The sequence below is a fragment of the Pseudonaja textilis genome, chromosome 17 (assembly GCF_049901715.1).
Source record: "Pseudonaja textilis isolate UNSWEBS1 chromosome 17, rPseTex1.2, whole genome shotgun sequence".
NCBI lineage: Eukaryota > Metazoa > Chordata > Lepidosauria > Squamata > Elapidae > Pseudonaja > Pseudonaja textilis.
In genome coordinates, this window is record NC_142006.1 from 6,747,392 (window position 1) to 6,771,184 (window position 23,793).

A 23,793-nucleotide genomic window follows, 5' to 3' on the forward strand; every position below is an offset into this window, starting at 1 on the left:
TTAGACATTTTTTTTCCCCTTAACGTTTAATGAGAATCTGATAATCTGTATTTTGAAATCTATGCATCTGAAGGATCTCCTACAACTCCCAGAATTCTCAGCAGTCTCTGCCCCGACTGAGGAATTCTGGGAAATGAACAATTCCAATCTGAAGAGCCTCCAGACATAGCATGATGAAAGTTTGAGAGGGTTAAGAAAAAAATTAATCTGAAACCAGGAGTTTCATACAAAGTTGAAAGAAAGTCTCCACCAACTGCAAAGCTTATGTAAGAAAGCTTTAATTTTGTTTTTATTTGTTCAATTAAAAACAGTGTGAAGATTAACAGTCATGTCCGTGCTGGACTCTGAACATCTCGTAACTGGAATGGACATCCCGAGAGATTTCAGCTGAGGTTAGGTGACCCTTTAAATGAGAAACTATTTCATCCTTCAATTGATGCAGGAAAAACTCTTTACACACACACACACACACACACACACCCAAGTTGTGATGCTTCTGAATTGCCCACATCTTCAAGTTCTCCCAAGCCCAACCTGGCCCTTGCAAAAGTATCATCCGCCCCTTACAAGCAAGAGATCGGGAGATAAGAAATCCATCCATTATAGTCTTGTTCTGCTGAGAGAGAAGCCAGAACTGGTTAACTCAGCCCTAGGGTGAAGCATTGATTCCCTCCCTTTGGATTCTTGCTATCCCTTCACATCCTCCATTTCACATCACGCAAGGGCCCGCTGGAGACAAAGGCCACCGATGGCCGCTAACGTCTGGTCACCGAAAGGAGGATCTGCAAGGCCATGGAGAAACATGGAATCTGAGCCACACTGTAGGCCACGGACCGGATGGGAGGTCTCAGCTTCAGGAGATACGCCACGGTGTGAACCATCCGGCCAAGGAAGAATATCAGAAAGTGGATCCAAGCCACCAGTGGATTGGGATGCAGGAAGCTATAGACGGCCCCAATGAACAGAAACGGGAAGATGTTTTCCATATCGTTGCGATGAACTCTGGAGACAAGGACACAGAAGAGGAACATGACCATGGTTAGTCCTTTAGACCCAACATCGGGAAGACTCACCTGGGCTTCTCTGGATGCTATTGTGGGGGTCCCAGAAGATGATGGACAGGATAGAACAGATTCAGAGGAGTCCCAAAGGGGACAACCAAGACCTGGACGATGGAGAATCTCCATGGATTCAGAGGCCTGTGTCAGAGATGGGTATGGAGATCTGAGGACAAGATTTTTGAAGGACCTTGGGTTTCAGTCTGGAGGACAGAAGACCGAGAAGAGAAATTTTGGCCATCTTCAGATATTTAGAAGAGAAATTCAGTTCTGGGAGAGAAGTTCTAATTTGGGAGAAAATTCCGTTCTCTTCTCCTTTTTAGTCAACGAGTGAAATGCAAAACCTCTCTTTAAAAAAATCGATGCTTTGCAGAAGTCACCACACAGATTCTGCAGAGTGAACATTCCAATACAAGACCCAATTATTCAGCGAATGAATTCTGTGGGGAGGCTATGTTGGAAACCCCACGACTGACTTAAATAACATTTAATCACATCATTAGAAAAAAAAAAAACAAATCAGAAAACCTGCCAGATCATTACAATGAATATCATCAAACTGGCTCCTCCAGTTAAATTCACAAGGTTTGCCAGGAATCTTGGAGCGAAAACAATCACCAAGAGAACTGTTTCCCAGCAAAGGTACGGTTGGCTGGTTTTGCAAAAAAAGAAAAAAAAAGACGACAAACATCTTAAAAACAAACGCTGATTTCATCTTTTCCTTGAACTAGTGGAAAATCCCATCTAACCCTAGTCAGCTGCAGTCCGAAATGAATTTTGCACCTAATTTGTGAGTTGTAGCCTGTAGTCCATACCTCTAACTGGTTTTACACCTTCGACAAAGACGTGGCTTGTGTTAATTGTGATTTATGGAAGACAGCCAGCAACAGAGGCCAAGGTAGTCCTCAACTTGCATCTATTTGCTTAATGACCATTTGCATAAAGGAGAATGAGGGATGAAATGAGGGATCTTTGGTGCTCTCTGAGCTTGGTTGTTTTCTTGCAGACGTTTCATTGCCAAACTCGGTAACATCATCAGTGCTACCGTAGAAGGGAATGGGGTTTGTGGGGGAGGAGGAGGACTGTGGGTTCCTTGACATTCTCTGCGCTCGGTTGTTTTCTTGCAGACATTTCATTACCCAACTAGGCAACAAGGGAGTGGAGTTTACTCTCATTTTATATATTAAAATGCTGCAACGGTTAAAAATGTGGAAAATGGTTCATAAGCCACTTTCTTTAGGTCCGCTGTAATTTCAAGCAATCACTAAACAAAATGGCTGCAAGTCAAGGATTGCCTGTACTTTCCTCTCTCATCACTTCCACAAACAATCTTTACATACCTGCCATCTACATTATATCAGCCATGCAAATCCTTCCCAGAGGTCAGAACCGGGGCTGGGCTTTTTACATGAGTCTCTCTGTAGCTCATGGGCTGCATCTAAGGCAAAAGCTCACAGCTGTAATCCACTGTTTTTATTGCAAGACAGATGGACACCCTGTAAATCCACTTGAATGGAGCCTTGGCAATTAGAATTCCCTCTGAAATGGGTTTTGTTTACCCATGAACATGTAGGGTTGGCCAAGAGTCTCATCTTCAAGAATGGCTTGAGGTCAAAAGAAGCTCAACTGTAGCTTGCATTGAATGACACCCACATCTGGATTCCATCCCCACGTTTCTCATTTGCAAAGAGGAAAAAGAAAAGTGTGTGCTACCACAATGGTGCTCTCCATCCATTTGGGTCTCGTTCACGTACACACACACACACACACGCACACTCACCCCTTGGCCATATCCCAAAGTTGTTAAAAGGAGATTATATAAACAAGACAAGGTTATGACCTAAGGCACCCAACTTCAGCTACTTCCTGCCCATATTTCAGCCTAGGGCATAAACACAACTCAGACTGAGCTGTTTTGTTGGTGATGTTGAAGATTAACCTTCCGATGACCCAATTAAGGGATTTCTTGCCTAGGTGTTATACTTTAGAGAAACTCTGCCCTCTTTGGCTAGGAAATTCAGAGTGTAAATCATTCTTTGGCCCTCAAGGCAGGGAGGAAATACTGGGGAAGCAGGAATGAGTTAAGACAAGTTCTCCATGGGTAACATGGAGATTGTAACAAAGGAAAACCGCAACACATCAGAAATACAGAAGGACAATTCAATCGCTTCACCAACCAAGGCCTTTGGACTTAATTATAGTCAATTCACTGAACGGCAATGAAGCTTCAATTTAAAAGGTATTTCTTTTTCCATCTTTTTCCATCGGGTCTTCCCTCAGCTTTGCAAAAAAAAAAAAATAATAATAAATGGGCCATCCAGCGAAATGCCTCTGGTCCTGGATGAATGCCAGCCAGCCCTCAGATGTGGAGGCCGAGTTCTTTGCTAACTGACCAAGCTGAAAATTCCTTTTTTTTTTTTTTTTTTGCTTACAATCTGGAGCCAACTTTTTAAGCTTCAAAGCAAACAATATGTTGTAAATCTCCCCAAATCTCCATCGCTTTCTCTGGAGTGCCTAAGCTGGAACAAACAATTTTTTTTTTACAGCCATTGGCTGAAATAAGAGGCAAGGAGGAGAAATAATGTGGGTGTTTTCAAAAGTTAAATAAACAGAGGTTGCTTCCTCCCTGAATCAAATTCCTTTCTCTTGCCTGGAGAAATCAAGATTATCCCCCTGGTTGTGGATTGAAGTGTTTAAGGTTTACACTTGGGCAAGAAAAACCAAATGTACAGATATAGTATAAGTGGGACTTGGCTCAATAGTAATAACTGTGAGAGGGATCTCGGAGTCCTAGTGGACAATCGCTTAAACATGAGCCAGCAGTGTGCTGCAGCTGCTAAAAAGGCCAACACAGTTCCAGGCTGCATCGACAGAAGGATCACAAGATCACAAGAAGTGAGAGTGCAACTTTATACTGCATTGGTGAGATCACATGTGGAATACTGCATCCAGTTTTAGTCACTCTGATACCAAAAGTAAAATAAAAAACGAGACCCTAGAAAGAATGCACAGAAGAGCAACAAAGATGATGTAGGGATTGGAAGCTGAGGGAACCACATAGGTGCAGACGAATGAAGAAAAGGATGGCCTGATGGCATCTTCCAATATTTGAGGGGCTGTCACAGAAAAGAGGTCTTATCTATTCTCCAGAGAACCTGAAGGCAGGACAAGAAGTAATGGATGGAAGCGTATCAAAGAGAGATCTAATTTAGGGTTAAGGAGGAATTTCCTGACAGAACAATTAGTCAGTGGAACAGGCTCCCCTTCAGAAATTGTGGGTGATCCATCACTGGAGGTTTTCAAGAAGTGATTGGACAGCCATATGTCCAGAATGCTATAGGGTCTCCTGCTTGGACAGAGGGTTGGACTAGTTGATCTCCAAGGTCCCTTCCAATTCTCTCTGGTGCAACAGACCACGAATGGCCTATCAGGGTGGAACAAGGAGCGGCATTTCTCACAGCAAAGCCCTATTTCCTAAGCAGTTTTGCAAAAGAACTTAAAATGCCACCCAGATGTACAAGAGACCTCTGTCCTGCTAAAGAACCAGGTGAAGAATGCCAGGTGAGGGGGAAAAATGCTTTCTTCACCTGGGTTGCATGCTTCTCGAACCCAACGCCCATCCCTGTTTGGCACTTGGGTCTACATTCCTTTTTAGCTCCACCTTATCATTGCCAGTCTCACTCAGGAAAGGAGAGGTTTACAAGTTTGAAATTGCACAAGGCAGGATGTTTTTACATCAGGGGAACTCTGATTCTTTCTACCGGGGTTGAATAATAATAATAATAATAATAACCACAAAAAAAAATCACTCTAAGGGGAATATATATGTGGGAATTCGGACTGATTAATTGGCAGGAGGAAAATTGCCAAATTAACCACATGATTCATATCCCTACGGAATGCAAGGCTATCCTGCTTTTTAAAAAGAAAAGACGCCTCCCTTTTCAGAATAAATCAAAGTTTATTAGGCATGTCTGGCACACAAATGTTTGCTTTGAAAAGATGGGACACAGCTCCAGCGAGGAGGGAAGGGTCTGGAGACCTTCTCAAAAGATTTGGGGGATGCCCACAGCCCTTAGGAGGTCTCAGGCCTGCCTTAAACCACAACAAACAAGCTACAACTGAGCCCCAGCCTAGATAAACCACTTTTGGGTTTAGGGCAAAGTCTTGCTAGAAGGTCAAAACTGGCTTGATAGAATTGGCCAGCAATATTATCCTTGGTTAATTTGATGGAGGGTGGAGATGAGAAGGATCCTTCTCCCAAGGAAAACCGGATCCATAGCATAGTGGTGACATGCTGAATGAGGGAGGGAGTGAGGAGAAGAAGAGAAGAGAAGAGAAGAGAAGAGAAGAGAAGAGAAGAGAAGAGAAGAGAAGAGAAGAGAAGAGAAGAGAAGAGAAGAGTGAGAAGAAGAGAGAAGAGAGGAGTGAGGAGGAGAGAAGAGAGGAGCGAGAAGAGAGGAGTGAGGAGAAGAGGAGAGAAGAGAGGAAAAGAAGAGAGAAGAGAGGATTGAGAAGAGGAGAGAAAATAGGAGCGAGGAGAAGAGAAGAGTGAGGAGGAGTGAGGAGAAGAAGAGGATAGAAGAGGAGCAAGGAGAGGAGAGAAACCTATTCAGCTTGCAAGGTTCTGTCACTAGAGCTATTCTAATCAAAGTAGTTGTAGACCTACATGGCGCCTGTTTCTTCGTCTGGTCTCCCTTGCTGAGCTGACCATGGCTGATCCCCCAGGATGACTTACCTGAGGCACCTCTGCACATAAGGGTCTTCTCTGTGGAACTCCAAGCCACCATGTTTCAGCGCGTCCTCAGGGTTGGCAAAAGCCTGGAAAGGGCCAGAAGGAGAAGACAATGAACATCCAAGGAGAACATTCACCCAACCACAACGGATGGCTTCTTGGATGAGAAGCAAAGCATCTTCTTCTTTTTCCTGAAAAAAAAACCTGGCCCAGTTGCCTTTTGACAAATAAAAAAAAGGCACTAGGGCCTGGGTAACTGAGTACCTTCATCCAAGGAGAAGTTCTCATACCGTTTATTCATGTTCTACAAGCCAGTTTTGACCTTCTAACAAGACTTTGCCCTAAGCCCATAGGTCGTTTATCTATCTGGGGTTCAACTGTAGCTTGTCTGCTATGGTTTAAGGCAGGCCTGAGACCCCAAAATCTTGGGGCATCCCCCAAAATCTTCCAATCCCAAGACTGAGAAATATCACTCTAGCCTCTGCAGTGTGTAGGACAACCAATTAAACCGCCCTTGAAGGAACCATCTTCTCTGTAAAGACCTCCAGAGATGGATGACCTACAAACCCCAACTCTATTTCACTCAATTGAATACATATTATTATTTTGTTCCCACGTCCTGCTTAGAAAGCAGCCTTTCCTAAACTCTCTGGCATGAGCCAATTTTTTTTTTTTTTACAAGAGAACTTAAGAGAAGCCATAACTTTGCTTGCAAAAGATAAACAGTTCCTCCTCCTGCCTGCTTTAAAACCTTCATGGATTATGAATCTTGAAAAAAAACAGGCTGGGGGGGTTTATATTCTCTTGCTATGAAGGATTATTGGCTTCTCTGCAGACCTGCATAAACTTCCCACCCCTCAACAGCAGCCATGGCTCGTTTTTTGGCAACCTTCAAATCCTACATCCCTTCCTATCGCTTTAAAACAGCTGCTTATTAAAGAAAAAATAAGGCAGGATTGCAAAAGCATTGACGTCAAACGGTGTCACCCCCCTTTTAACATTTTTCCAAGAAAACTATTTGAATATCCCATGTTTCAACACTTTAAAAAAAAAAATCTAATATTTGAAAATGTTGTGCAATCCCCAATTTTTTTAAAAAATTCCCATTACACCACCCATGACGTAATTTTAATGTTGGCATCAATCATGGCAGGAAAATCTTGGTGGTCCAGTTAACATTTAATACTGGAGCTGAGATGACATCAGCGTCGGCCAAGACTTTTAACAGGGTTACATTCTGGGGGATCCTGGGAGTTGAAGTCCACCTCTCTCTTAAGGTTGCTAGGATGGTAAAACACTGGCTCACTCTATGCGTTTAACAAAACTTCATTGCTGTGTTGGGTTTTGGGGATTTGACGGCAGTGTTACAATATTTGAGGGGCTGCCACAATGAAGGGGCGGTGGTGTCAACCCATTTTCCAAAGCACCAAAAGGCAGGACAAGAAGCAAGGGATGGAAACTAATTACGGAGAAAGGCAACCTGGAAGTAAGGAGGAATGTCCTGAGAGTGAAAACAATGAACCAGTGGAACAGCTTTGTCTTCAGAAGTGACTGGAGATCCAGAGCGATCAAGATTTAATGGCCCGGTGATCCCTAGGGCTGAATTTAGACATTTCCGTGTCAAATGCCAAATACCCCATTTAAACAGAATACAGATTCCTCCCTGCCTAAATCCAAGCATGAACAAGTTGTTTTTTTTAAAAATGACACAATTTTTCTGTCGGGTGTGCCATGGAGCTATGCACCTGGTCTTCTATTTAATCCGCAAACACAGCGTTTTTTTTAAAAAAGCTATCGTGTTTCTTTTATGCGCTGGCATTGTTAGAAATAAAAAAGGCTCCGGGATCTGGTCTTATCCAGCTTGGCTCTAACTTCAAATCATTTACACACCACAATCCCATTTTAGAATATTACAGTTGATTATAATGCGATGTGGAGCTGTACTCCCCTAAAATGGAATTGGGCATCTCACATAAAATTTCCCAACAGTGAGAACAATGAACCATTGGAATTTCCTTCCAGAAATTGTAGGTTCTCCATCACTGGAGGTTTTTAAGAAGATTATTGGACAACCATTTGTCTGAAATAATATAGAATCTGTCTGAGCAGGGGGCTCAACTAGAAGACCTCCAAGGTCCCTTCCAACTCTAATTTTGTTATATGTGGTCTAATGATAAACTTAAAGGCTGCATTGATTTTGTATCAATTCCAATAGATATCACATAGATTTATTTTTTTTAACTCGGTCTGGCGGTAACCAAAATATATTCAGTTTTTCCCTTCACAGCACTATTCTTTTTTCTGCATAAGAAGTTGTATGCATGAAATTTAAAAAAAAAATCATACAATCCTTACTCAATGGAAAAATATTGTCTTAATTTTTAAACCATGTATCATTTGGCTCACCAGTATTTAGTCCCAAAGTGAGAAACTTCTAAGATATCCACCCATAAAGCCAAAATATTGTTTTCAATAAGTTTCAATTTATGAAAAGTGATGCAACCCAAATAATCTCCCACCTTTATTTTTTTTTAATAAATAACAAAGTCGCAAACATATCTAATATTCCAATTTTCTCCAGGTATCTAATCACTTTTCCTTTAATTACAGAGCAATGTGCTAAAACAACATTCACCAATGAATACACATGTCCCAGGATAATGTTGCAGAATCCAATCTGGGTCGGTCAGGGGGTACCTGAGATTTATTCTGCCAAATTTTGGGGTTCACCCTGGAGCCCATCCTCTGGAAACTTCTCTATGTATCTTGGGCTATTCTGAATGTGGTATTGATATGGTGGCTTAATAGCCGGCTTATAAATACCATAACCATAAGCCAGCATCAACACCCCAATCTAAATCGCTTCACACAACAGCCACCATATCAATACCACACACAGAAAACAGCCCAGAGTACACAATTCCCCCCAGGATGGGCTCTCCAACATGAACCAAAACTCTCGAACCTCTTGTCCCGGTGGATCCTAAAACAATCTTTTCCTAAAAAATAAAATCCCCATATTTTAAAAGCCTCAAACATCTCTTTCAACTGCGCCTTCTAGAAAAAACATTCCCATGTGTTGCAGCCTTCCCTGGGAAAATCCCTAGCTTCTTCTGAAAAGCTCCGCTGTGGATAATGGGTTCTGGAACCCCAAAGCCAGCCAGAAGCCCTCTCAAACATGGTTACCTCCTGCCCCCCCCGTCTCCGTTCTCCCTAAAACAACCCCCCCTCCCCACCCAAAGCTGGTTAGTTGACATCCAAGCGGTGATGCTGCAAGAGCGAGATTCGTCCTTTGCTCCTCTTCTAAAAAGAATTTGCAAGGAAAGGAAACTTCCTTTGGCTGTTCCCCACCCCAACTTCCCCGCCACCGGTCCCAAGCCGCCCCCTTTGCCTTACCTTTCTCCGAAGTCTGACTTGCCCCGTGAGGATGGCCACGGCGAACATCTTCAGGATCAAAAGCGTAGCGAAAAAAAGGAAAGACGCGAAGACCTCGTTTTGCATCATTTTGGCAACGCCGGAGAGAAAGGACTGTTTCCTTACGCGTTCTGGCACGGACTATATAGGCCGGCGATGAAGAAGGGGTGGGTCTGCTGGGGGTGGTGGAGGGAATGGGTGTGTGTGTGTGTGGGGATCAGCCCTCCTTTGCCGCCACTTACAACCGAAGCGAGCCACTTTCGCGTCGTTGTGACGCCTTAAAAAGAACGTTTTTGGTCACCGCGTTGTGCAACAGACAGACTCAGAAAGATTTGGTAGGGTGCTATGCTAAACCAGTTTGTTGAAGTGCTTCTTAAGGACAGAATATTTGTATCTCGGGGTTGAATGATGGGGTCCTTGGTGGTCTCTGAGTATGGTGGTTTTCTTGCAGACCTCTCCTGACCAAACTAGGTAGCAACATCAGTGCACCATGCCATGTCAGTATCATCAGCTTCCCCTGTAAGTTTTCAGAGCGGAGTGGCTGCAGTCACGCAACCAATGAATGCTAAGGTTGGTAATCCAGCTACAGAGTTCCACAATGTTGAGATGGAGGAATAAGCAGCCTTTACTTAAATCTTCTCCCCAGTAAAGGACAAGGAAATTCCCGAGTTCACAATGCAGTTTCCTTGAGCCCCTCCCCATTCACATAACATGCCAAACCAGGTCAAAATAAGCCACAATAGCTGCCTATTGAGCTTGTCTGGCTGAACACTGTGGTTTAGGTGGATTTCATCTGGGTTTTATTTATTTATATGTATTTTGCAATATAGGGAGATGTATTGCCCAGCTCATAATTCCCTTTTATGGACTGAGTGGAAAGGGAGTCATTTCCTAACGAGGTTTGAAGAGGAAGTAGCCAAGAGTCACCCCATTTCTGCAGATGTTCCTGGACAAACCCTCCTCTGAATTATTGGAAGCAACGTGTTGAAATTACAGAAGGGTGATCGGGTAAAAATGCATGACGCCATCTTTATTTCTGGCAATCGGGCTTTTCTTTCTTGTCTGGGCATGTCTTTTCACAAAAGCAGCATCCAAAAATGCCAATTCAATTGTTGGCGTGGTTGTTGGAAAGCCAACACAGGGACACACCTTTACCTGGCATTCTAAGGTGTCTTTGCTATGTCTTCTTTTGGAGGTTTGGCCACGGGCTACGAGTTTCCATCTTGTTCAACGTCGGGGCAGGAGGGAGCCCTCATAAAAGTTTGCGTAGACCAGGGGTGTCCAACCTTGGGCACTTTTAAGACTTGCAGACTTCAATTCCCAGAATTCCCCCGCCAGATTTCTGGCCGTTGAAGTCCACAAGTCTTAAAGACCCCTGAGCTACTGAAGTTCTTGGGAAGGCTCTTGGTCAAGTTTGGAGACCCCTGCAATAGCAGCAGCTGAAAAAAAATTCATGGTGGCTTCTTTGTTGTAGTTTGGAGCGTACAGATGGCCCCCTTTCCCAGGGTTTAGCCCACTGGATTTGCTTATGTAAAACCTTCTTAAAAAGATAAACAAATGCTTAGTTATGTCTCCAAACACAGCAGCAGCTGGAAAGAGATGCCCTTCCTAGTGAAAGGGGAAGCCGGAGAGATGATCACTCTAAGCTGGAGCCATGGACGCTGAGACTCAATCCAGCTTGCTTCCCGCTTCCCTTCTCACCAGCTGTTCTGGTTCCACTCCTGGTATTGTAAACAGGAGGTCTTCTACAAAGCAGGGCCGATGTCAGGGCCAACCCTCAAACACAAGGGGCCAAGCTGGGGAACCTTTGCTTGGGAAGGGTCTTAAGCCTTGGTGTGCTCCACCCAATTGAAGATGAAGACCCTGGCGGGCTACCCAACTGTGACCAGGGAAGGTAACCTCTGAGTTACGCCAGATGTAGAGCTTTGCCCAGGTGGAGGCTAAACCCTACGATGAACGGTTAGAGGAACTAGTCTAGACTAATGAAGAGAAGGACCAGGAGTGACAGGATAGCAGTCTTCCAGTAGTTGAGAGGCTGCCCTAAAGAAGACACAAGTCAACCTATTCACCAAAGCACCAGAGGGCACGACAAGAAGCTGATGGATGGAAACTAATCAAGGAGAGAAGCAACCTGGAATTAAGGAGAAATTTCCTGAGTGAGAACAATAATCCAGTGGATCGACTTGCCTTCAGAAGTTGTGGAGGCTCCAAAACTGGAGGTTTTTAAGAAGAGACCAGACAGCCACTTGTCTGGAATAGTGTACGGTCTCCTGCCTTGGGCAAGAAGGGGTTGGACTGGGAGATCTTCCCACTCTGTTATTCTGATTTTCTGATGTCTTTTATTAGGTACAGAATAATTGTTGTTCGGGAGTAGATGCCAAATGAAACAAATTAAAGTGGGATCCTTGCATTCAGTTCTTAGAGAGCATGTCTCCTTAAAGGGACGTGGGTAGACTTGCACCCATTTCTTAAGTGATTGTCAAAAATTAGAACAGCTCCAATCAAGTGGCATACAACCGATCCTCAAACTTATGACTGTTGCACACAGCATCCCCAGGTCACGTGATTGCCAACTGCACTTAATGACTGCAGTGATTTTCTAAACGTCCATGGGGGGAAAATAACATGAAATAACAACGGCCTTCCTTAGCTATGGCAATTCTGCTTCCATTTGTGGTCGCAAGCCGAGGACTGCTTCTCTGCCCTCTCTTATCCGATCGTTCCCTAGGCAGCCTATTTTTTGCCCCAAGTACCATCACAGTAAGAAAATGCAGGAGGCATTTAGCTGAACAGACCCGTTTTTCTGGAATCTGTGCTCATTTGGCGACACCGAGGCATGAATTAAGAATAATTAGTTTTTAATTAATGAATCAGGTACGATTAGGTCATTACCGAAGGGAGTGAGGATTTTTAAAGCACTTGTTCATGCTGCCCCCTGGTGGTAAGAAAAAATTCCATATAAACTGTGTTAATGCCGCATTTCTTACCACCAGAAAGAAAGAAAAAAAAAAAACCTGATATTTTAAGTAAGGGATCAGAGGTGGGATTCAATTTTTTTACTACCGCTTCTGTGGGCGTGGCTTAGTGGACGAGGCAGAGGAAGGATATTGTAAAAATCTCCATTCCCTCCCCACTCCAGGGGAAAAGTTACTGCAAAATCCTATTCCCTCCCCACCCCACTAACCTGCTTTCCAGCTCCGTTCTCTTGTGCAGGGCAACCAAAGGAGACCCAGCCAATCAGCTGGGACTCGAGAGGCAGAGAATATAAGGGGGTGGGGCCAGTCAGAGGTGGCATTTCCCGGTTCTCCGAGCTACTCAAAATTTCTGCTACTGGTTCTCCAGAACTGGTCAGAACCTGCTGAAGACCCTCTTTGCCTACCACCACCCATACAATTACATAATATTGAAAATATGTCTTTGCAGTTCTGAACAATGGTCCAAGGCAGTGTTTCTCATAAGACACATGGGCTCCAACTCCCAGAATTCCCCAGCTTGGCTGAGGAACTTGCACCCATTTCCCAGCTTGGCTGAGGAATTCTGGGAGTTGAAGTCAAACATGTCCTCAAGTTGCCAAGGTTGAGAAACTCTGGTCTAAGGCATTCTGGGAGTTGAAGTATTGAGTTGAGGTATTCAGAGGGCAACCAGGTTAGTGCCATTGTAATCCACCTCTAAGTGAATCCAGGAGTCTTTGTCAATGTTGGGTTGGAGCCAGTCTGTTGAGAAGATGAAGCCAGCAGCCTCTCTTCTTTGATGATGTCAACCACAGATCCTGAAGGACCAGAAGATCCATTGGAAGAAGGAGATGTCCAGCTAGGTTTTCCCTCGGAGAAATTACAGAGCTCCAATGAACTGGAGGACGTTGACTTGTTGGTCACATCCCAGATTTCCACCAAGGGTGAGCAGATCGCTCCTCCCATCATAGGAGGCTATAAGGCAGGAAGGTGAGATTTACAACAATGGAGGCACTCTGGACTCACAGATGTGTTCAAGAGGGTCTATCCAGTTGGCCCAAGTCCTTGCATTTGGCCTGGGAAGATTGGAGAAGTGTTGAAACCTATTGTTCAGTGAGATTGTTCTTCAAGGACCTGTGATGGTCGCGGTTGTCTTCTTTTCAGCTTTACTCCACCCAAGAGTCAGACTCCAAATTCACATCTAGATAGCGGCTTGGGATTCCAGTCAGAGAAATGTTGGATCTATTTCATTAAAAACAAGTAAGGGATCAAGGATGAGCTGGACAGATTAAGTGGGCAGAGTGGGAAGGATTTTTCTCTGAAACCTGATGGCATTGACCATGCAGGAAGCAACTTGGGGGAGAGGGGGAGGAGGAGGGGGAAATTAAGAGGAGAGGAAGAGGAGGAGGAAAAGAAGGAGAAGGAGAAGGACAAAGAGGAGGTGGACAGAAGGAGAAGAGGAGAAAGCGGAGGAGAAAGAGGAAGATGAAGTTGAAGAGAAGAGGAAAAAGAAGAAGAGAAGAAGGAGAAGGGAGGAGGAAGAAGAGGAAGAAGGCAAGGAGGAGTAAGAAAAAGAAAAAGAATAGGAGGAAGACAACAAGAATAGTAGTAGTAGTACGGTAGTAGTAGTAGTAGTAGTAGGATGGAAGCAAGGGGAGTGGTAGAAACAAAAAAGAAGCCAATAGCCAGGTTGGACCTAATCATTTCTTTTTAGGTTGAACTAAATTTTATCTCATCCAGCTATCTCTGGCTCTTTAACAAACCATGTTACCCTGTTCACTTACTACCAGTAGATGGATAGACTATTTCCCTCTTTGAAACTATACTGGACCCCAAATTCACATAAAACCAACTGCAGGAAGGCTAAAACACCTTAGGCTCAAACTCATGCCACGTAGTCCTTGGCTTGCAACCTTTCATTTGAAGTTACAACGGCACTGTGGCTTTTGGTTTTTGGTTTTCTGGTTCCAGACAACTGTGGTCCTAAGTCGAGAACTACCTGTAAACCATATTGTCGTTTAAGATGCTGGATTTCACACTTGGAATCTGTTGTACCCAAAATGGTTGTGTGAACGGATGTGGCTAGACAACCACGGGCAGCTGCTGATCTAAGCCCATCTTCTGTCTCCATTTTTGCTCAGGAGTTTTGCCCGAAGATGCCAACCAGCCTTTCCTAAGATGGCACCTTCCGACGCTGCTAGATTTCAGCTTCCAGAATTTTCTGGAATTCCACACTGAGAAATCTTGGGGAGGTGCAATTTTGCACCCCTGAAATGATAAGACACCCAGATCCTCTCTTACCTGTCCACCAAGGGTGTTGCCCTTCCTTTTCACACACCAAGAAGTTGAGTGCAGCTCATTTGCACGCCAGCAATAGACTTTTGCATGGCCTGACACAACTAAATAATTGATTTGCATCTTGGCTAGGAGGACAAGATCTCTTTTCAAAAAGCTACCAGATCATTTTACCTTCTGACCCAAAAGGTCACCACCTGGCCAATCCCATTCAAATTAGATCAATAGTTACCTCCCTCTGCCTCACATACATGCATTTCCCAAAGCCATCTTCCCTTAGCCACTATTATTCATTTAGTGACCATTCAAAATGATCATGGCACACTGAAAAAAGTGACCCATGACCATGTTTCACACTTACGACAGTTGCAGCATCTGCAGGCATCAAAATTCAGGCCCTTGGCAGCTGACTCATATTTATGACGGTGGCAATGTCCCATGGCCATGTGATCTCCTTTTGTGACCGTCGGATGAGTCAAGTCAATGGGGAAGACAGGTTCACTTAACAACCATGTTACTATTGTAAGAATTGCAGTGATTCACTTAACAACTGTGGCAAGAAAGGGGGCAAAACACACCAAAAATACTGACTCGCTTAGCAACAGAAATGTTGGTCTCAATTGTGATTGAAAGTTGAGGACTACCTGTAATGTTGACTCTTTTTAAACTATAGTTTAAACAAAGCAGGTATTAAGATTGAGAATATTGTTCCTAAGTCCACATTTACCCACGAATAAACTAGTCCTTGAGTTACAACCACAACTAAGAACAGAAGTTTCATTGCTAACAACCCACTAAGGCCAACCAAGAGGAATCACTTGGGTGGCTTAATGTATTGTGTGAACCTGTCCATCTCAGGACCTACAGGAAGATCTCATAGAACAGACTCATAGGGATAGAAGGGACTTTGGGAGTCTTCTAATCCCATCCCTATTCAAGCAGGAGTCCCTATCCCATTCCTTACAAAGACTTGTCCGATCTCTTCTTGAAGACCTCTAGGAATGGAGCAGCCACAACTTCTGTAAGCAAGCAGTTTTACTGATTAATTGTTCTCACTGTCAGAAAATTTCTCCTTAGTTCTAAGTTGCTTCTCTCCTTGATTAGTCTCCATCCGTTGCTTCTTGTCCTGCCTTCATTTTTAGAGTGGACAAGGTTTATTTATTAATTAATTTTTTATGTCGCCATCAGTTGGGAAACACTTCTTTGTGGCCAGACCTGAGCATTAGGTGATGGGAAGGGTAGCTGTCCAAGGTGCTGAAAAGTCACTATTGACACATTGACGAAAAGGCTGAAAAAGTTCCTGGTTTCGCGAGACAATTTATTTTATTTTTATTTATTTATTTTTATTTGTCAATTGCTTACAAGATAATAGGTATAAGTAAAAACATAGTTATTTTGGCTATGTAGTTACAGTGGGCTCTAGCACTTAGGTCATTTGAGATGAGTACTCCAAGATCCTTGACAGAGTTTGGATCATCAACAAGGTCTTGACTATTCAGCCTGTATTTTATTTTCTGATTTTTTTTGCCAGATACCCATTACAAAATATGGAAAGGTAGGGTGGCTTCAGAGGATGGCAATTGAGAGCTGAGGGGTCTCTTTACGTAGAGTTTCAGCCTATCCCCCTACCCTGCCTTAACTGGTTGAGCAACATGGGGGCTGAAATCCAAGACTCCTGGAACAGATATTCTGATTCAAAACTTGTCCTGCGAAGTGGCGGTTTTGCTAGTTAAAGTTTATATAAGGACAGTTTTAGTAGTAGATAGATTAGCTTTCCGGTGTCGGTGTAGTATTTACTTTAGGAGCTTTCCAACATTTCTTGCGTGTCTCATTCTGCTTCCCTGTTTACTCAGGGTTTCCCCAAAGTTTGCTTTGCAGGGACAGAGTTTATGTCAAGTTTAAACATGACTTAAAACAAACCTGTCTGCCCTTTGCACCTTATCCTTATGTGGCCACTCACAGATTTGGCAAACGGGCATTGGAAAGGGAAAATGGATGAGCAGGAAACTGCAGCAAGGCTTCCTGGGAGATGTAGTCAGGAGAGCTTGGGTCATGAACGTAAGCCATCATGAATTTTATCTGGCTCTGCACATGGCAGCTAAGCCCTACATTAAAAATAAGGCCATTATAGAATTAAGTCACTCAACAAAGCCTGATCCAACAAGCCACAATTCAACAAGACAGAATCCAACAGCCCATAAGCCAACAAGCCATGTTGGATTGTGGGCTGTTGCACTGTGAAGAGTGGTGGAGGTGTGATCCTGTGGCCGGACTCACACCATTAAACTTGCTCTTGCATTCACACATTGCATTAGTTGTTTTTTATACTTTGGTTTCCTTCAGCTATTTGGAGTGTGGTTTGACCCCAGCCATGTTGGCTAATTTATGATTTAATGCACAGCACAAGCACAAGACCTGGGATTGATTTGTCAGTGTGTTGCGTGACTTCGTAAAACATTGTCTCAAATCAACTCGAAACAAATATCTTTATTATGAGCATTGACCAGCCTTTGCGATAAACAGAGTATACAATTAGTCCTTGGCTTACAATCAGGGGTGGGATTCAGCCGGTGTAACAACTGGTTCGGTGAGCATGCGCTTCGACAACCGTGACCTGGATGGCGGAGAATCTCCATAGACCCCCTGGACTAGAAGGTCTGTACTCCACCCACCCCGATTGAACACATCTTGCCAACCATCGTGGTTTAGAACAAGCAACGATGGGGGCGGAGGGGAGGAGATCCAGGCTGCCTACCTTCACCGGGCTTTGGTTTTGCAAAGCTGTCATCCTCGGACCGGCCACCAGAGGGCCAGGGGCGCCCTGGACCAAGATGTGGGCGCCTGCGCGCAGAGCCGGACGGGACGGGAGCGCCGCCGCGGGGCGCGCCGGGAGTTGTAGTCTTTGCGGGCGGGGCAGAGGCAGCCATGCAGCGGCCGGCGGGGCTGCTGGCGTTGGTGGTGGCGGGCGTCGCGCTGCGGTCGGCGGCGGCGTTGGAGCCGGTCAGCGTCAGCCTGGCCATCACGGCGGCCTCAGTGCTGACCGGCTTCCTCGCCCAGCCCCGCTTCTACTGCGGCTTCGTGGAGTGCTGCCTCCCCGACGACCACTCTCTCGACCCGGCAGGTATTTGGGTGGTGGTGGTGGGGCTGACTCGCCCCGCACTCCCATCGTGCACAGCCGGGGATGGGCAGGCCAGCCCGGTCCTTCCTCCCCGGGAATCTATCTCCCATGCTCCCCAGCATCTCTGCTCCCCTGCTTTCAAGGTATAGGACTCCATCTCCTATCCTCCCCAGCCGGTCTCTGGAAACACGGGGACGCCCTTCCCATCCTCCCCAGCCGGCCTCTACTCGTCCTATGTGTACAGGGAGTCTGTGCATCTCATCTTCCCCATCTGTCTTTGCCCTTCTTGGTTGTCTAAGGATGCAGGGGGTCGGGGTGTGTGTGTGTCCATCTTCCATCCTCCCCAGCTGGTCTTCCCCACAAACTGCTCCATGGAAGTATGGGAATACACTTCCCATCCTCCCCAGCCCCTCTCTGCGCCTGTTTGAGCTCTTAGGTGTATAGGAATCAATCTGTAGAGGAGTTAGGAAAAGGAGGATATAAAAAGACTCAAAAGTTTATGGTTGCTCACGGTTCTTCCTTCCTTCCTCCTTCTTCCCATCCTTCTCTTTTCTTCATCCCCTTCCTTCTCTTCATTTTTCCTTCCTTTCCCTCCTTCCTTTCCTTCCTCTCATTCCCCCCTTTCCTTCCCTCCCTCTTCTCCCTCCCTCCCTTCCTTCCTTCCTTCTTCCCATCCTTCTCTTTTCATCTCCTTCCTTCTTTCTCTTCATTTTTCCCTTTCCCTTCCTCCTTTCCTTCCGTTCCCTTCTTCCCTCCTTCCTTTCCTTCCTCTCATTCCCACATCCTTCCCTCCCTCCCTTTTCTCCCTTCCTTCTCTCTCATCTCCCTTCCTCCTTCCTCCCTCCCTTTTCTCCCTCCCTCCCTTTTCTTCCTCCCTTCCTTCCTTCTCTTCATTTTCCCTTCCTCCTTCCCTCCCTTCTCCTCTGCAGCCCTGCAGCAGTCCCTGGAACAGAGGCTCTTCGGGCAGCACTTGGCCCAAGAGGTCACCCTGAAGGCGCTGACCGGCTTCATCCAGAACCCCAACCCGAAGAAGCCACTGGCCCTCTCGCTGCACGGCTGGGCCGGGACGGGCAAAAACTTCATCAGCCAGATCATTGCCGAGAACCTTTACCCAGCCGGCCTGAAGAGCAAATTCGTGCACCTGTTTCTTTCCACGCTGCATTTCCCGCACGAGCACCTGGTCCCCCAGTACAAGGTGAGAGCAAAACCTGAGTCACTTCAGCTCAGCGCAAAAAGGAGGCACTTTGTGGGGAGAATCTTTTGTCAGAATTGCAGCCGCTTCCAGGCCAGCGTTGTGTTCATTTTACAATCTGGTATCCCTGAGAATTGTGACTAAGGAACCCAACCATAGGACCCCCACCACCACCCACCCACTCCCCAATATTAGGGGAGGGAAAGGAGCTGGAAACCAATGTCATGACTTGGTGGCATCTCCAGGACTCCGGTGACGCTGGACAACCAAGCAGGAAATGCTATTTATTTGTCCTCCGGTGATCTTTCGGGAGAGCGCGAAAAAAACAAGCTGAACTTGTTTCACGGGGCGTAGAAATCCCCTTTTGTAAAAATAATAATCTTGTGACTTCTAGAAAGGACAAAGCCATTGGAAGGAGGAAGCGGAGAGGAATAGAAAGCGAAACTTTAAATGTTCTGGGTATTTAAGGTTAAGGATTTTGGTCTGGATTCATAGGTAGTCCTCAACCTACAACCACAATTGAGCCTAAAATTTATGTTGCTAAGCGAGATAGTTGTTCGGTAAGTTTTGCCCCATGTTAGGAGCTTTCTTGTCACCGTTGTTAAGTGAATCATTGCAGTTGATAGGCTAGTAGTCCAGTCTTTTAAGTGAATCTGCCTTCTCCCTTTATTTTGCTGGTCAGGAGGTTGCAAAGGGGGATCATTTAGGGACCCCGGCACCCTAAATATGAGTCGGTTGCCAAGATCTGGAGAGTTGATCCCGTTCCCTTCCAGTGGAAACGGGGAGAGGACTCTTGGCACAACTTTCACCTCCTTCTGGTTTCCCAGGACCAGCTGCAGAAATGGATCCAAGGCAACGTGAGCGCCTGCGCAAAGTCCGTCTTCATCTTTGACGAAATGGATAAGCTGCACCCGGGGCTGATTGACGCCATCAAACCCTTCCTGGATTACTATGAGCAGATCGACGGCGTGTCGTATCGGAGAGCCATCTTCATCTTCCTCAGGTGCCGGGAGACCTGCCATCTGAATGAGTTAACCAGAGCTTGTTAAAATCGGAGTGGATTTGCCCTCCGTGGTTTTCATTCCATCTAACGTAAGATATCGTTGCTATTACAAGACTTCAGGCATAATCGTCAGCTTACCACCACAATTTAATCCAGAATGTACGGGGTTTCCAGAGAGAAAAAGTAAGCCAGGATCTCTGCCATGCTGATAGCCCAAATTCCTTGTGGGTCCAATCACACTTGGCCAATCAAGAATTCTATTCTGTTCGATTCTCCTTAGGGTGCAGGCAGGAATTCAGCAGGGGTGGGAATACATCATTTATGACATTATCTCCCCCTCCTCCCCAGAGGGTTTAGAGATGAGTTTTTTTTTTGTGTTAAGCTGCAGGAATTCATTCTGCGGACTTTTGGAAAATACACACTCAAATTCAGGATCAAGAATTGGGCGGTAAAATGGAACAGGCAGCTTTGGTAGTGAGGCTGCGGGTTGCCTCCTCGTTGTCTTAAAAGCTCCGTGGATCCAATTGGATGTAGGGCTGGGTTTGTAGTGCTGGTTCTTTTCAACTTCTGCTTCCCCCACAGTAACGCGGGAGGAGACCTGATCACGAGAGTCGCACTTGAGTTTTGGAGGAGCGGCCGGGAGAGGGAAGAGATCCAGTTGAAAGATTTGGAAGCAGTCTTATCCCTGGGGGTTTTCAACAACCGGAACAGTGAGTCGTGGTCTTGGATTTGCCCTATGTTAGATGTTTCCACCTCCCAAACCCCGTGCAAAAACCCAGGTTTTTCTAAATCTCAAGATATGGGGAATGTCTTTGTCAGTTAGGTATATTATCAGTTCCCAGGATGGCTGAAAGAGTTTGTCTTGAAATTGGGGAAAGATGATAGATAGGTAGGTAGGTAGGTAGGTAGATGGATGGACAGACAGGATAGATAGATAGATAGATAGATAGATAGATAGATAGATAGATAGATAGATATGATAGATATGATAGATATATAGATGATAATGATAGATAATGGGACAGGATGATAGATAATGGGAAGGGAAGAAAAAAGGGAAAGAAAGCAAGGGAGCAAGGAAGGGAGGAAAAGGAGAGAAAGGGAAGGAAGAAAGGAAGGGAGTATGGGAAGGAAGAAGGGAGGGAGACAAAGGAGAAAGGGAGGGAGGAAGGCCAATAAAGTTAGTTTAATCTGACATCAGTACCTGAAAGGACAGGCTGAAGACAGAAGTTTTCAATCAGAACCTTCTGGAAATTATCATAGGCATCTCCCAAATCTATTTTGGGAGAACATTGCAGGAAGAAGAGGGAGCCACCACCAAGAAGGCCCCGCTACAAATTCCTACCATGGCGTGCATAGAAGAGGGTCTTCAGCGATCATAATGCAAACCGGTTGTGGGCCACATCTGCTTTCCTTCCAGCCCTTCCCCCATTTCAAACACCTTGTCTCTCCCGCAGGTGGCCTGTGGCACAGCAGCCTGATCGACCGAAACCTCATCGATTACTTCGTGCCTTTCCTTCCCCTGGAGTACAAGCATGTCAAAATGTGTATCCGGGCAGAGATGAAATCCCGTGGCAACACCATCGACGAAGAGATCGTTGAAAAGGTGGCAGAAGAGATGACCTTTTTCCCCAAAGAAGAAAAGATTTACTCGGACAAAGGCTGTAAAACTGTGCAGACTAAGCTGGATTTCTACTAAGGGTTTCTATTTTTTAAGGGTCCCCAAAACAAGGGAGAAAATATTTGCAACAATTTCCTCTGTTTAAGCACTTTAAAAAAAAAAAAAAGCAAAAAAAGGAAGTCTCTGGACCTGCACTTTTTAAAAATTTGGGGCAGTTTTTTTTTACAGCCCCCTGGAACCTTTTGGGGTGCCGTTTCCTCTTCCCCAGATGTGGTCACCCAAAAATATTGCTCCGGGCATCTTCCACTGTACTGCACTTTTTAACACTCACTAGTGGAAGGCGTAGAAGATATAATTCAATCTATTGGCAGGGAGAATTGAAGAGAATTACTCAATTTGATTATTCCTGGCGGTCTGTATGAACTAAACAAAGGCCTGAGCTGACCAGTTGTAAAGTAAAGCCACTAGATGTTACACAAGAGCTGTTTACCTATCTCACCCCATGCGCATCCCTGCCAAAAAATAGTTTTTGAGAATTTCAGGTTAGAGAAAGGTCAAAACCAGAGTGTGCCTTGTTAGGTCAATATTGATGAGTGTCACGTTGTAGAGATTGTGTCAGTTCAAAGTATCTTGTGGGCCAAGTTGATAAAATAGTTCCTAAGCTTGTTGAGACTAAGCTAGGGGCCTGCTCAATCGGAGGGAAAGGCTCTCCTTTGACAGGGATTCTTTTGTCTGGATCAAGTGCCAGGTGTAAGGATGGAGAAATAGCTCAGCAGCCTCTTGAGGCGATGTGGGGAGTGCAGCTATGCTCAGGGACCCATTCAGTAGGAAAAAGAAAAATTGTCAGCCTTCCCTTTACCTGGCAGTCAGCTTTTCCTGCAGCCCATCATGAGATCAGATTTTTTGGTGGGGGACGGATGGGGGGGAGATAGTTGCATCTTCAGTGGTGGCTGATGCGACTTTCTATGGTTTGCAAACCTGTTCCCTAAAATCCAACGTGGGCAAACTGGGTGTGTAATTTACTTGAGCTATATCTCACTTTTTTTAAACAGAAACAGCTTTAAAGAAATGTATTTTTTTAATGAGTGTTTTATACGTAGAACACTAAGATTATTATACGATTGAATGCAAGGGGGCGGGTAAATGAGAATTATAATAAATGAGTGATGATTTGGGTTGAATCTTGCTTTATTTTTTTTCAGTTTCAGTTGCTTGTCTATTACAGTTTTTTTTACTGGAAAAGGCTACGTGCTAAAGAAATCATTAACCGGGAGTCTTGTGTGTGGCAAGAGAAAGATTTTAAGCTTTCTACTGGCCGGGAGCCTATTAACCTCTTTCGTAGCCCTGTTTTCTTGTGGGAAATATGTGCAACAAATGTGCCCCTGGTAAACCGGGTAGCCAAGTCTCAGCAAGGCAGCTGTGTGGCAGGGCGACAGCCTCCCAGCCTTGCCTTTGCACACTTTGGGCCCCTGCTAGGCTGATTAGCCTGCCTCTGCCTGGCCCCCTGCCTGCCCCGGTGGCCTTTCACCATAACCCCTGGCCAGACATTCTAGTGTCATTAGGATTCCTGCAACTGGGTCCTTTTTTTTTCTAGGGTCTCTCAAAGTACACCTTTATTAAAAGGGTATACATAAGTGAACAGCCTAAAGCTGAGTTTAGTAAAAGCTGCAAAGTCTGTCCTCTCGTGGCCACTGTGTGCTGTAACATTTGGCAATGAAGCCCTGGAGTGGCTTTTCATTCTTTACTGAAAGCTCAAAGCAGCCACAGAAGAGGCTGTCAAAGAATATAAATATTAGTTCCAGCAGCTAAAATTTCATTTTTAATAGGGCACCGAGGATGGCAAGACAGGGATTGCTGCCCTCCTGTGGCCAGGTATGTCCATGGCATTTTTCCCCTTAAGGTATAGCAGAAAAGATTACTGGATTAGTTAGGTTGGATAAAATAGAGATAGATCAATAGATGATTGAGAGATGGAAAATAATTTTATGACAAGTGCAAAAATAATTTTATTGGAGGTTTATTTTGGTAGAACAGGACATTTCCGAATACACCAAAACCCCGAGTCTTCACAAAAGATTTTCCTTGGTGATTTCAGCAAAGAGCAGAAGTGCAGGGTGCCCAACAGGTCCAAGATCCTGATTGCAGGATCACAAATATAGTTGAGGAAGACTTGAAAGCATTCAAATACTTTATTGTTAGCATCTCATCTCCAAGCATAACCCAACTACAACAGTTTGTACAACAATTCAAATCATAGTAAAGTCATAAAAATACATAAAAGTATCATCCAGTTTTTTAAGGATGACAAAAAAAGTCACATAATCATAAACATTACAAAAGCAACAATAAAATACCATGATGTAAAGTAAATGGTTCACTTATTTAAAATGACATTTTTAAAAAATG

The 23,793-nt window shown here is 44.8% G+C and overlaps 2 protein-coding genes across 2 annotated transcripts; one reads left to right on the forward strand and one right to left on the reverse strand.

The window, feature by feature from the left end:
* Window positions 1-262: 262 nt before the first annotated feature.
* PTGES (prostaglandin E synthase) lies at window positions 263-9,854 on the reverse strand. Its single transcript, XM_026712236.2, has 3 exons — window positions 9,190-9,854; window positions 5,797-5,879; window positions 263-1,002 (listed from the first exon to the last, which is right to left on the reverse strand). Exons 1-3 carry the CDS (start codon window positions 9,295-9,297, stop codon window positions 756-758), a joined length of 438 nt encoding a protein of 145 aa, XP_026568021.1. The 5' UTR covers window positions 9,298-9,854; the 3' UTR covers window positions 263-755.
* Window positions 9,855-17,307: 7,453 nt separating this feature from the next.
* TOR1B (torsin family 1 member B) lies at window positions 17,308-22,568 on the forward strand. The gene is made up of 5 exons (XM_026712234.2): window positions 17,308-17,574; window positions 18,501-18,766; window positions 19,591-19,766; window positions 20,349-20,476; window positions 21,224-22,568. Exons 1-5 carry the CDS (start codon window positions 17,379-17,381, stop codon window positions 21,463-21,465), a joined length of 1,008 nt encoding a protein of 335 aa, XP_026568019.1. The 5' UTR covers window positions 17,308-17,378; the 3' UTR covers window positions 21,466-22,568.
* Window positions 22,569-23,793: the final 1,225 nt, after the last annotated feature.